Source organism: Mauremys reevesii, linkage group 3, assembly GCF_016161935.1.
Source record: "Mauremys reevesii isolate NIE-2019 linkage group 3, ASM1616193v1, whole genome shotgun sequence".
NCBI lineage: Eukaryota > Metazoa > Chordata > Testudines > Geoemydidae > Mauremys > Mauremys reevesii.
The window spans coordinates 172,823,790-172,837,931 of NC_052625.1; the positions used below are offsets into that span (position 1 = coordinate 172,823,790).

Genomic DNA, 14,142 nt, shown 5'->3' on the forward strand with positions numbered 1-14,142 from the left:
ACACTGCAAAAAAAGATTGTCAACAAGATTCAGAGCCAAGGTCAACTGACTCAGGCTCACGGGCCTCTGGCATGGGGGTTGAAAATAGCAGTATGGACTTTGTTGTTGGGCTGGAGCTTGGGCTCTGAAACCCAGCAAAGGGGGTGAGTCTCAGAGCCCAAGCGGCAACGTCTTCATTGCTACTTTTAGCCTTGTGGTACAGGCCACAGTCAACTGATCTGGCTCTGAACTCGCTGCCATGAGACCTTTTTTTTTTATAGTGTAGACATACCATAAAACTGTAATTTGACCCATCTTAATGTACGAAACTGAGATTTGACCAGACACAGGAAAAGAAATTATGCTCTCCACCATGGAAATGAAGATGTTGAGATGGTCAAATGTTAAGACACTCTGTGATAGGAAATGAAAGGAGGTTGTGAGGGACCTAATGCTGGTTGCCCCAGTTGAAGACAAATATAGGGAAGCTAGGCTATGTTGGTATAGACACGTCCAGTGGAGACCTGAAAGCAACATTGGTAGGGTGGCCCTTGCGATGATCATGGACAACCAATAGAAAGGCCAAAGATTCTTCCATGGATCAAATATCAGTGGACCTTAGTGAGACTAATTGCACAACAGCAAGGTGTACAATCATGAGTTTTGGAAGAAAACTATAAAATTTGTTGACCCTGAATAGGGAAGCATCAAGAAGGAGGAAGAAGATTGTATAGGCAGGCTGTAATAACAAGTTGATTGACAAATACTGACAAAATGTGTAATGTTTTGGTTTGGTTGTCATCCCTCTAGGGGTGTGAAAGGAAAATTCTATTTTTTTTTAATTTAGTGACATTGGTTTAGTCATACAATGCTCAGGTAACCTGATGATTCATATATTAATTGAGATACCAGTTAACAAGGAGTTAAAGATATCAGTTCCCAGATATTGATTTAAGATGATAAATCAGAATTGAGCAAGATTTCTGACTGGTTGAACTCTATCCTGGTAGGATCAGAATCTCTCAGCTACATGACTAAAATGGAAATTATTCCCTTTTGAATTGGCCAAATCAAGTCCACACTTGAACTCCAATAGAGTCATTTGGAAAAAATTGTTTCTGCTCCATCTGGAGTTACTCCTTCATCCCTTGCCTTTTCTTATTCAGATGCTTCACGTTGTGTTGGGATTCAGAAAAAGGCAAACATTCTGAAGCTGATCTTTTGGCTGTCTGGTTGTAGACTATACTATGGCTTGTCACGTCTGAATTGATTGTTACTTCTAAGATGAACATTTCCCTCTCAAGCTAATTTATATATACATTGGTGACATGTCCTGTAACATATGTTTAACAAATTCTGTATTGTGGAGACATGTAAGTTACAAATGCATAGTCTGACTACTGGTGCATGTAACACTCAGCATAAGGTACAAGCAATTTACCTTCAAATTTATCTTCTAAGATTTGACTTTTATATTTATAATGTTTAATTAATGAAAAGCAATAACTGATTAACAGGTCTGCATATATGAATAGTGATCATCCTTGTGCTGAAAATATCTCCATTCTTTATGGCTCGGAGGGTATCTGATTTCCTGGTGGGAGGAGATTGATAGTGAAGAAGGGAAGATTTCAAGAGCAGTGTCAAATTGTTCTTCCCCACTCAACCTTCTGAACACACTTGCACCCACCCCACCCTCCAGTACATTATTCTAATGGATAACTTCCTCTTCTGATGTCAGAACCACCTCTTTTACATTCCCCTCCCCACCCCTTTTACAAGATGATTTCAGCCTCTTGATTTTGCTAATTTTAAGGGATGGTTCTTAAGATGCCCCTGTCAGGGAAAAAAGGTTAGACCTTAGTCCTGCCAAGTGCTGAGCACTCCTGTAAGATACTAAGCATGCTCAACTCCCACTGACTTCCATAGGAGCTGGGGATGTTTAGCATGTTGCAGGAGAACTGAGGACTTTGCAGGATTGAGCCCATAATCAATTTTACATTGAGCACATATATCTTCAATCAATGTAGTTGTTGTTGTATTGCCATTAGTACAGTGCATATTCCTTAACTGTGTTTTGATTAAATGCTTATTTTTTGTCTCATAATAATAGTGCACTCTGCAAACAGAAATAATTAACATCTGGAATGTAATCTTTTTAACAAGCACCTACCAATCTTTGCAGATTTTGGTGGGAAAACAGTCATGTTTTCACAGAAACGCAAAGGCATGAACTAAGAAAACATTCTTTGTCCCGTATAATCTGCGATAACACAGGCCTCTCAGAAGTGCCACCTGATGCCTTTCAACTTGGGAAGTTTCCTCAAGACTTTGAGTCATGTGACAATATACCAGGAATAAATTTAGAAGTGTGGCAGGAAAGCAATCAGCAAGGTAATCTGAGAATTAAGTATATTTATTAAATGGGTCGGAAGAATGGTCCAGTCGCTAGAGAGTTGCCCAGAACTTGGGAGACATGAGTTCAAGTGCCTGCTCTAACACAGATTTCCTGTGACATTAGGCAAATCACTTGATCTCATGATACCTCAGTTCCCCATTTGTAAAATAATAGTACTTCCGTACTACACTGGATGTTTTGAAGTGAGGCACTGCAGTAATAAGGGCCACATAAGTACCATAGATAGGTTATAATTGTACAGTACTCACTATTAAAAAGTCAACCTCTAACAAGAGTTACCACATATGGATATCCTAAATACTGCACTTAGGCCCTTAAAAGCTCCTGCTTAACTTGAGGCACATGAGTAGTCTCACTGAAGTCAACATAGAGTAGACATGGAGAGTGATGTGTGAGAGATAAAACTAGTAAAGCTGAAATATGTCTTTAACTCATAATGTGTCCTTTTTATATTTCTAGAGGGAACATGTGGATTCCCAACGGGAGTAGCAAATGGAGACTTTGTATATTGCTCAGAATCTGGAAAATCCATGGTGATTTACTCATGTCAACATGGGTACCAACTCCAAGGAGAAGAACAATTAACCTGTACAAGCAGAGGATGGAATTTTCAACCACCAGTTTGTATAGGTATCTGTGTTCACACATCTGACTTTTTAATGACCAAGACTAATATGATTCACCAAAAATAAAAAATTCTTATTATTTCCTGTTAAAAAAATAAACTATTTCAAAACTCCTTTCCCTTTCCATGTTCTGGCAGCCACAGAAGCTGTTGTATATGATAAAAAGATAGCTAACCTTCTGAGGAGATATTGATGGGACTCCACGGCTACTTCACACTTCCCTTCCCAGCTGCAGAATCTCAGACTCTTCCCGTCCTGATCCAGCAATTGGGCTTATGCAAGTGATACCAAGGGAAACCAACTAGTAAAACATGAACTATCAAACTAGCATGAAGCTCTGTAGCTCCCAGTGGGAATCTCATAAGGGAAAAGAAGTGAGAGGTGTACATTTCCTCTTCCTACAGCCAGGATCATAACAACAGCTAGGGACTATTCCAGGCAGTTTTCTGATGCTGTTTCAGTGGACTCTCTCCCCTACATGACTAGTACAGCACCAGCAGCCCATGCATCCAGCCAGTAAGTGAGGCAAGAGCTACAAAAAAAGGAATTTTGATCTTAAAACAAAAAGGCAAAGTATTTTTGTTTTAATAATAATAAGCCCCCAACAGGTTTACTGAAGTACTATAACTATTGCAACTTGAAACATACAGCTGATTGAAAAATGTCAAAGGCATTTTTTCTTGTTGATTCAGCAATTTTAATGAATGTTTATTAAAATGTTCAGGGGCTGGCTTTTGTTTATCTATCTTCTTCTTCCCATTTCTCCCCTTTTCCTCTTCCGCCCCTTTTTTCTTTGGGGTGGGGGAGGAAACAGGGAGAGACATAAAGAGAAAAGAAGGAGCATTGCAAATATTGCATTAATGGAATTTCACTCTATATGAGTTTACTTTATGCAGGATTCCACACCCTCTGTGTGCTCATCTTTGTGAGTTTATATAGATTCTAATGGTTCAGACTTCATGAGAACACTCAAGAAAATGAACCCTGAAAAAGGGCCTATTTAGGAATACTTCATGGATGGTGGCAAATTAATTTGAATGAAAGTGCTACAGCTGATCTTCAATAAGTCTGTTTATCAGCATGTCTATGGAAGTGGAATAAAAAGCTTTTTACTTTAATTGTATACCATATATATAAAAATCAAATTAAATTTGCAGCTTTCTCCTTTATTCAAATCCTACTTATCCTCTGAGTTCCACCCACATAAATACCCTATAAAGAAATAAAGCTGTTAAATGAATTATAATAATTCTTTTTCAATAGATTAATGTTCTGGCAGCAAACTGAATAAATAAATTACATGAATGACTCATTTCTTGTCCTAGTTTTTGTTAATATGTTAAGTAATGTCAACAAAAGGCTGTATATCTGCTATAGGAAAGCAAGCAGTATAATAAACACTGCATTTATTAACAGAAAACCATCAAAACCCACTTAATGCAGATGCTACTTGAGTTTTACAGTAGGAAGCTCTTACTTTGTTACATGCCTGTCTGGGAAGTGTGTTTCCAGTCTTTAAACATAGTACCGTAAATTAAGAATACATCAAGTAATTAAATCAAGAAGGCATTTCTGAAGATGGTTTCAAAATTACACATGTTTTTGGAAGAAAAGAGGGGTCTAATGACAAGAGTGTATTGGCAGCACTGTACCCTAGGTGAAGGTTCACAAGAAAATTGAAAGCACCAAGAAGTTCTGTGGTGAATGTGTGTGTGCGTGCAAGATTATCTAGTGTTATGCACGGTGCTTTCAGAAATTCAATAACTTGCAGTTTATAACTTGGAAATGACTATAGCTTAACTTTTAGTAAACTACTACAGATTATTTGATGGCTGCACTAGTTAATCTCTTCTCTCTCTCTCTCTCTCTTTTTTTTTTTTTGGTCATTTCCAGCAGTAAAAAGTTACACATAATTGCTTAGCAATTTTGCCCACATATAAGAAAGGAATAATATTGACATTATTGATATATATTTTATTTTTAGTGCACCAAATATCCTTCTCTTTGGAATACCTGTTACAGACAGTTGATGTGTACAAGAATGTAGTGAACAAGGCTCTTAGTTTCTGACTCTCTGTTATCAATGTGTTTCCACTTTATAGATATCAATGAATGTGAAAACCAAATTAATCCATCATGCCATACATCTGCTAAATGCATTAACACCATAGGTGGCTACCAGTGTGCCTGCACGGATCCTTACGAACTGGCAGAAGATGGAAGAACGTGCTTGGGTAATGTAATGATCCCTCCATCCATTAAAACTGTTCCAGTGGTCTGGGTGTGCAAATTGTAAACCTGGGGTCAAAAATGATTTGTTATACAAAATATGTTCTTAACAGATTAAATTAATTTCATACATACACACACACACAGAATTTAAACAATCAGACCTATAAAGATACAGTCAGATTTTGTCAGGCAAAGTCAGAGTATTGAATATATACACACAGCAATCACCCTTCAAATCTACAGCCTAAACCTCAGCATTTTCACTATTCCTTTGTTATGCCCCAAAATAGTATTTGAGTCACTACCTACCTGAATCAGATACTACATAGGGAATACTGATAATACTGAGGTAACATTGACAAGTCATCAAAGTTAAAGTGGAACGTTTTTAAGAGCAACATGAAGCTTTAGAATACACAAACTTCCCTTTAAGAGAAGAGATGCAGTAGTAATCATAATTATCTATGGGTTGTAGCAAAATTCTTGCACTTAGTAAGTTGTTCAGCATATGGAAGCTTGAATAAATGCCTCTATGTTCTAGATTTCTCTTGGTCAGTGTTTAGAAAACACACTCAATGTGTTAGATGATTTTCCCTCATTGTCTGAACAAAATTCAGGATGCTAACTCCCTCTTCTAACCTGAGCTGCGGAGAGAGATAAGCAAAGAAAGCTTCAAGCTTTTCACAGGGAGAATACCTCATGCAATGATAGAGAGGTTCAATAGATTCAGAGATTTTAAAGCCAGAAATGACCATTATGATTAGTCTGATTTCTCACATAAACAGGCCATACAATAGTCAATCTCCATACAGTCTTTATAACCTATTCAATCCTAGACCTCTGTGCTCAGACAAATGACAGGAGTAGTTTATGTGATTTACCCACCTATGTATTGAGTTGAGGCCATTAAACCATTTCCTATTGGCAAATGGGATGAGCTCAGTTTAGGCTTGCTGGTGCATAAGGGTGTGAATTGCTACCGCTGTTCCAGTGAGGAGACCTGCATCTCCATCATTGCATTGCCATCTTCCCCTTGAGTTTCTGCTGGGGAAGGTAGATTTAATTTGAAGCTAGAGATCCATATAATCCCTGCTGGCAAAGTGTACTCCCTGGATGCACGGAATTAGCATACCCTGCTGCATGTGAGCCAGTGATACTCACTTTTGGAGCTGCACTGGCTGGCCAAGTGCCCCTCACCAGATGACTTGTACTTCCACAACTGCTCCACCCTTCTGGCAGAATCCTGTGGTGGTCAAGAGCTGTGGGGTACTTAAAAGGGCAGCATACTTAAAGTGGGGACAGTGTATTTAAATGGGCAAGGCGCATCTCTGTGTCTGTCACACACACATGGTGCGTGTCTCTGTCTCTCTCACACACACACACACTCTTTCACACTCTCCTCCCAACGCATACTTGTATTGTTATTGTTACTTTTTGATACTTCTTTCAAAGTGTGTTATTTTAGTTTTTTGACTGGTCTATGCATTTCATAATTTTTATTTCTCTCTTATGCTTAAATTTAATTCTTTGAGTAGTGAGTTCTAAAATACCTACTCTCTCCTGGCTGGAGTAATTATCCCTATGGTAACTTTTTAAAAGTATATATTATATCTAGGGTTTTGGTTTCTACTGGTGGCGCACATCTTCACATTCCCTCGATATGATGCACATAACAAAATTCATTCTGCACATGGATGGAAAAAATTAAAGAGAACACTGTGCAGCCCCTTGATTTTTCTTTTTAGAAATGTCTATTTGTCTAGTTTCATGGCTTGCCCACCTTTAGAGCTGAAAGATCAGTGCTTCTGTGGGTGAAAGGAGAAGGACGAGTTCCCCAAAGTGCCAGCACAGCTCCAGGTTGCAGGGATAGGCAGGTGACAGGGCTAATTCACATTTACAAAATGAAACTTGGGAGTTGGTTATCCTGATTCATTGTTATGAACCTCCAAAAAAAAAAGGGGGGGACATTCACACTCTTTTGAAGGTAAACGTAATGTGATGTACTCTTCAGAACTCTCTCCATGTAGCATTCTATCTGGTTCAAAAAGTTTTCTTTTTTTAAAGCAATGGTGTACTTTGTAACATTATTGATGGGCTGTGAATCTCATTGAATGTACAGTTTTAGTCTCCCATTTCACTGCAAACCTCAGTTATGGAACCCTGAAGCCAGCTGGACATTGCTTTGAATTGCACAATGAGAATGTCAGCTGATAATATCCCAGAAGAGTCATGCCATATATTGTTTCCTTGCAAACAGAAAACCACTTATTGATGCTTGTCAAACTGTGGTTTGGGACTGTTAATGGTTCTCAGAGACTTCCAGGTGGTCTATAGAACTGCTTCTTTCATAATGTTCAGGCATATGTCAGTCTGCAAGGAGTGACACATACTGTTGATTGTGTCACATGCAAGAACTCATACGGGGTTCCTGGATTTTTTTAACCTACAGAATTGGGGAAAAAAGACATCATTCTGTAGGCTGTGCAGTTGCTTCTTGTCTGTCTTTGCTTCATGTTCCTTTAAATTCAGTCATGGGCAAATTTGTGGACTACTCCAGATCCAGAGAGGTAAAACTAAATTTCTGATTAACCCAGATAGATTCAATCAGTAGAGTCTGCAGCAACAAGGGGAAGATTTGATACAAATATATGCGAAGTCCTAGCCCCAGGGAGAAAAAATAAACAGCATAGATACAGACAAGGGTGGGGGGTATAGCCAGCCAGCCATAGTCACTTGAAGAAAGTTTATTTTCATCTTGTATCTGTAACACTGTCATGCTTTACTATGTAACCACATAGTGTAGTTGTCACCGGTCAGGTATAGGACTGGGAGGATAGAGAAGGGACGAGGTACACAACAGGATATATCTTAAGAATGAAAAAAAGAATCACTGTTCGAAAGACCTCCCTTTTTTTTTTTAACAATTATACACCTCGTAACCTACCCTTGCTAATGCATTCATCCTAACCACACCTCAGAGTGACATCACTAGACATTTCTCTTTCAAATTCCTCCTTAAATATCTTCCATGGAATCATCAAATGCTGAAGTCCTCACCAGTAATGTCCCCACCCCTTGCCATTGAGCTGTTATCCAATGTGCATCTTTGTTTAACTGATTACAATGACCTTGGGCTTTGACTTTCATTTGTTTGTAAAGTGCATTATATGTTTATGGTGCTGTTGAAGTATCAGTTTCCAGAAAAGATAGTGTAGATGTCTCAACCCCTCACAAGGATATTAAAACATTATTTAACTCTGTTCTGGTTTGTTCTATAATAGGATATGACAGGGTTCAGAAATCCTACCTGCTTTCTAAGAGGCAGAGAGTGAACTGCCTCTCCAGAGGTCACCTGGATGCACAATAGTGTGGAGCAATGAAGCAGGGTTAGGGGCTGAAGACCCAGTCAGGAACTCAGAGGGACCCTGGGAAGCTCTATGAAAAGGCCTTGGAGGCAGAGCAATACACTCAAGGCACAGACAGACGAGGCTGTGGAAGAAATTTCCCTGATCTTGCGCTCCCAAAGTAGTGTTTCCTGTGTTCTGGAGAACACAGGGACTGCTTGCTCCTGCTGCCTCCAGGACTGGGTCACCATGTGGGACAGAGGTCATGACTCCAGTTCCTCTCTATACTGGTCCATGAAGCAGGGCTGGCACATGAGTGGAGAGTAATCTGAGTGGGTGGAACAAATTGCCAACCCCATGCCCATGTGAATGGAGAATTCCTGGCTCCCATCCTGGGGCAGAACAGCTCCATGTCCCTCTATACAGGGATGTGAGATAACTGCTACAATCTAGCTCTCTGTGTATGGCGGGGGAGAGGGGTTTGTAATCTGAGCTCAGACCCTCTATGTCTGATTCTATGTTTAAATTTAAAAATATATATATTTTGCTGAAGCCTATGAACAATGAATGTACCAGTAACCACTGGAGTCCAGGGATACCGACTCCTGTCATGGTTCAAGTTTAAAGCTGTAGAAGAAAACCTAATTCGGTAATAAATTCCCTGGGTCAGCAGGCTTATGCCCCATCTTGCTGAATAATCTGAATTGTTTTATAGTATAACTACCATAAATGCTTTTGAGATTGATTAATACCTCAGCTTCACTTTGGCCAATCAATCAGCAGCTGTTTATTCCTGTTTACTATAAATCAACAGAAATTACACTTTGGATTTAATCTTTATTGACAGACTTTTTAAGAAGAACACAATCCCTCTCCTTAAATCCAAGGATTAAACTGCAGACATTCCACATTTGTGCTGTGATCTCATCAGATTTTGTTACCTAATTACTGTGTGATCAGGTCAATATCTGAAGAGGAAACCTCCTAGGCACATACTTCCTTATGAATTTGTGCTAAACCCATGTTCCAGCACTATTTTTGAAGGTATTGTGTTCCTGGAGTTCATGTAAAACTAACGTATTGATCACTTGCAGTAATTAAAGATTCTTTGGCACTTTCAACAAGGATAGTGGGTGTTAGCTATAGGGTCTTAGCCATACTCCTGTATGGGTAATTACACTCTGCCTACTTATTGTTGCTCATGCAGTTTCAACTAAGTAAAAGGTGTACAGTATTCCTGTGTACTGTTAAAGAGCTCCCTGATCCCAGAGGTGGGTTAAATTTGTAAAGCGCTTTGAGATCTTTTTGAATAAAATGCAAAAATGTACATTTGAACCATTATTATTAATTGAATTGACAATAGATTACTGTCCTCAACAGCCATCTGTGGTCAGAAAAGATCCAGTTTTTATGCAATATGCAAAAGTAATAGATTTAACCTGTGATATTTCTGTATTGCTTTTAAGTATCATCCAGATTGTTGGTTGTTTTTTTGGTGATATTGATTTAATATTTTTTGTTAGAATAGCATTTTTTTCAAACTCCAAGCAGTTTCCTGATGCATTTGTAATGAGTTTGTGAACCTGTGTGAGAATGCAACCAATCTCCTCTCTAAACCGACAAGCTGATTATCATAAATGAGCAGGTGAAATTTGGAAGTGATTGGAATTTAGGCCTTGTGCAGTTTAGAGTGATTTAAAATTGTGAGAGCACTTCACATTATTATGTGGATTTCAATCTTCTTAAAAATTTGAAGAGCTCTAGTAATGTTAACTATTCTATGCTGTATATTCATATAACACCTTCACTCCCTTTTTATGGGTAGGATTCATCATTAGGCCCAATTCTTTTCTGAAGTTGGAAACATTTCTCACTCAGCCACAAATCTGTACCAGGAAGCTTGATTGGGGAAGTTAACGAGTTAAATTGTTGAAATGTTCAGCCCGCACCTCTTGCATTCAGAACAATGATAAATATTTTAACACTCATTTGTTGCTAATCTTTGGTTTATGAATTCTGCTTTCTCCATTGTCATGTCCTCAAATTAAGGAAGTGACTCAATGGTATTCAGTCATTCTTTACAAAAATGATGACTAGAATAGGAGATAAACTTTACAGAAGGTAGGAAGACACCCCTTTGAACCAATAAAAGAGGGAATGTTTAATGGCCCATGGGTATGTCATTTAGAAGGAGATTTTCAAAGCACTAGAGGGATGTGTAACTCTTAAATCTCCTAGGTGCTTTTGAAAATCTCTCTCTCTAAATTGTCACTGCTACTAGTGAGTGGTATAATGTAGACTACTTTTACAAATATATCTTACAATGCCATGAAAACCCCTCTTCCACGCACTCTCCTTTTTAAAAATCATACAGTGGAAACTATGAGGGGAACGTTCTAGAAGGAAAGGAGTGAAATGGAATGAAGAGAGTGCCATCCAATGGCAGCAGCATATAGGGGTGTATAGCTGAATGAGGGGAAGAATTTTGTTTAGGATAAGATTTTGCCTGTTTTTTCTATTATCCAAATATCATCTATCTGAATTAGAGATATATCCTAACAGTATATCTTTGATGACACACAGCTAGACAGGTAACATTTTTTCAGTATTGTGATCTAAAATTGCCAATTTTCCTATGAATTTCTTATATGAAATTCAGCTGAGTTCTGCTTTCGTTGTGGAAATAAATTCATAATTCCTCTGGGGTCGTGAAGATATCTCAGTAGAGTATTATGGGGTTACTCTGTGAAGATCTTTGATTCTGAAAAATAAGTGGGGATAATCAGCTGAATAACAGCTCCCAGTGTGACGCGGCCAAAAGAGCTAATGCAATCCTGGGATGCATAAATAGGGGGATCTAAAGTAGGAGTAGAGAGATCATTTTACCTTTCTATTTGGCACCAGTGCAACTGTTGCTGGGCTACTGTGTCCAGTTCTGGTGCCCACAATTTAAGAAAGATGTTGATAAATTGGAGAGGATTCAGAGAAGAGTCACGAGAATGATTAAAGGATTAGAAAACTTACCTTATAGCATTAAACTCAAGGAGCTCAATCTATTTAGCTTAAGAAAGAGTAGGTTAAGGGGTGATGTGATGAGGTGTATAGACGCCCACAAGGATGAGGAATGCGCAAGAGAGGCCCTGGGGCCCTCTGGCCCTGTCAATCATGCATGAGACCATTAAAAGGGAGGGAACTGCATTTAGTGGGGAAAGATGAACACGACTGCGCTAAGCAGCAGACTGCAGGAGTGATCCCTGAAGCCTCAGAGGGAACCCCTAGCCAGAAGACCATCACCCCAGCCCAGACTCCCAGGGTAAGATGGACAGGCTGAGCCTGACTCAGAAACCTAGCCAGAGAGATTAAACCAAAACCCATGATGTTGGTGGTAGATTGCTGTCAGCACTGTAGACTTGCCCCTCTACCCTCTCTTATTGCTGGGGCTACAGGGAGGTATTATTCCTGAATGTGTTGGGGTTTGTCGCTTTCATTTTGATACTCCAGCTGGAGAGACTTAAGAAGGCCCACAAAGGGCAGAGCCACCCACCTTGCAAGTAGTAAGGAAGTGGGGCCTGTGCTGGAACCACCCAGTGTAGACAACTTGGTGTAGTAAGATTCTCCCACCCTTGGCAGGAGAACTACCGAGGATTCTGTGACAGTTTACTTGCTTACGCTCCATAAGTATCTACGGGGAACAAATATTTAATAATGGGCTCCCCAATCTAGCAGAGAAAGATATATCATGATCCAATGACTGGAAGCCAAAGTTATACAAATTCAGACTGGAAATAAAGTGTACATTTTTAAAAGTGGGATCATTAACCATTGGAACAATTTACCAAGGGTCATGCTGGATTCTCCATCAATTTTATTTTTTTCTAAAAGATATGTTCTAGGAATTATTTGGGGGAAGTGTGATGGCCTGTATTATAGATGGGGTCAGACTTGGCTATCACATTTGTGCCTTCTGGTGTCAGAATCTATTAATCTAAAGCATCTGGCATGGCCCCATCAGAATCAAGATACTGGACTATATGATCCATAAGTCTGTTTCAGTATGACATTTCCTATATTTCTGTATATAGTTTTTAAATGGCTTTAAGCAATGTGCTGTATATAGAATTCCTCTTTTTTTTTTCCTTTTTTTTTTCAATTTGTTAAAATGCCCAAACCTGAGTGGAGCCTTTTGAGCTCAATTATAATATAAATAATGAGAGGGGAAAATATAATTAATTGCTCAGTACATTATTGTTCAAAAATACATAAAGAATTAGAATATCAAGGGGCCAGATCCCGTCTTGTCAGTGCAGTGCCCTCTTGCTCACTCATGTCAGTGCACAATACCAATGCTGCTTCTATCAGTGGAAAGCTGGTTCCACAAAGATCCTATGTCCCTCACTCACACAAATGGACAAGAGTAGGTGTAGCCTTGTCTCCACAACACAGTGTAGTTCCACTGGCATGTCAAATAAAGACTTGTTACCATTCACTCTCTCCTTGGAGAAGTAGGGAGACAGAGGTCTGGGCTGGACTTTGCCAACCCAGTCAGAGGAGGGATCCCAATACTATGGAAGATGTAGTCTAGCCAAGGAGACCAGCTTGTAGGAGATTTGAGATACTCAGAAATTTTGATCGAAAATTCCCAAACAGCTTTACTCTTGGGCTGCTCCAGAGCCGAGGGCTAGATTGCAGACTGATGATCTAGCCCAAAAGTAACACAGGAAGTCTCTATAATAAATTCATAAATTATAAGGTGTAGATAATGTTACCAAAAATCAAAGTAATTACAAAACCAAATTCTAAGAATAAACGCTGCCCAATACTAAAAGTTGTCCTTTGCTAATAGCTGAAGGAAGAGGACTTGTGGTGAAAATTTCCTAAATATATAAAATGTATATTACCTAATAATATATTCCTACATTGTATTTTTCTTTTCCAGAGAGGCGGTAACAGTTAAAAAAAAATTGACATTTTTTTTAAACCTATACTTTGTCTTCCAGTCCACTACAGTTAGCTACTTCTATAACCCTTTCAGTATACTTCTGAAGAGTCTGTAACCAAATAAGGAGCTAACCAACAAGGCTGGGTGATTTTAATGCATATTGAAAGAGACTAAAGTTGCTCATATCTCATACTTAGAAGAAAATTTGCTTTGGGAATTTCTCCTAATAAACAAAATGCTCAATTTGGTAAGTTTATCTAATATGCTACCAAATTTCTAATTAGATAACATCTAGAAAGAGATTGGTAAGAGCATTTAGCAGATAACCATTAATACATGCCAAAGCAATTTCAGAATTATGTAAAGCTGTAGGAATTCTGAAGTATTGTAGTAACACTGGTGTGCTCAAGTGCACTGAATCCTCTTGCAAACTGCAGTACATTCTAATATTACTCAACTCTGTGCTCTGGGGACCAGGTTTTATTGTGTCATATTTGCAAGTAGTTCTTTTCTGTATGCTTGGCAAGCAACTACTGTCGTGGAAGATTTTCTCTTCTCATGGGACAGATTACACCCCCCATTACTAATCAAAGTAAACTGGAC

At 38.9% G+C, this 14,142-nt stretch overlaps 1 protein-coding gene across 1 annotated transcript in view; it reads left to right on the forward strand.

Moving 5' to 3' along the window:
* TPO (thyroid peroxidase) overlaps positions 1–14,142 on the forward strand; it is an 83,665-nt gene that overhangs the window by 46,494 nt on the left and 23,029 nt on the right. Inside the window, exons 11-13 of the mRNA XM_039531384.1 lie at positions 2,165–2,373; positions 2,858–3,028; positions 5,127–5,258. Of these exons, the coding sequence (XP_039387318.1) occupies positions 2,165–2,373; positions 2,858–3,028; positions 5,127–5,258 (512 nt within the window). The remainder of the gene's footprint in view (positions 1–2,164; positions 2,374–2,857; positions 3,029–5,126; positions 5,259–14,142) is intronic.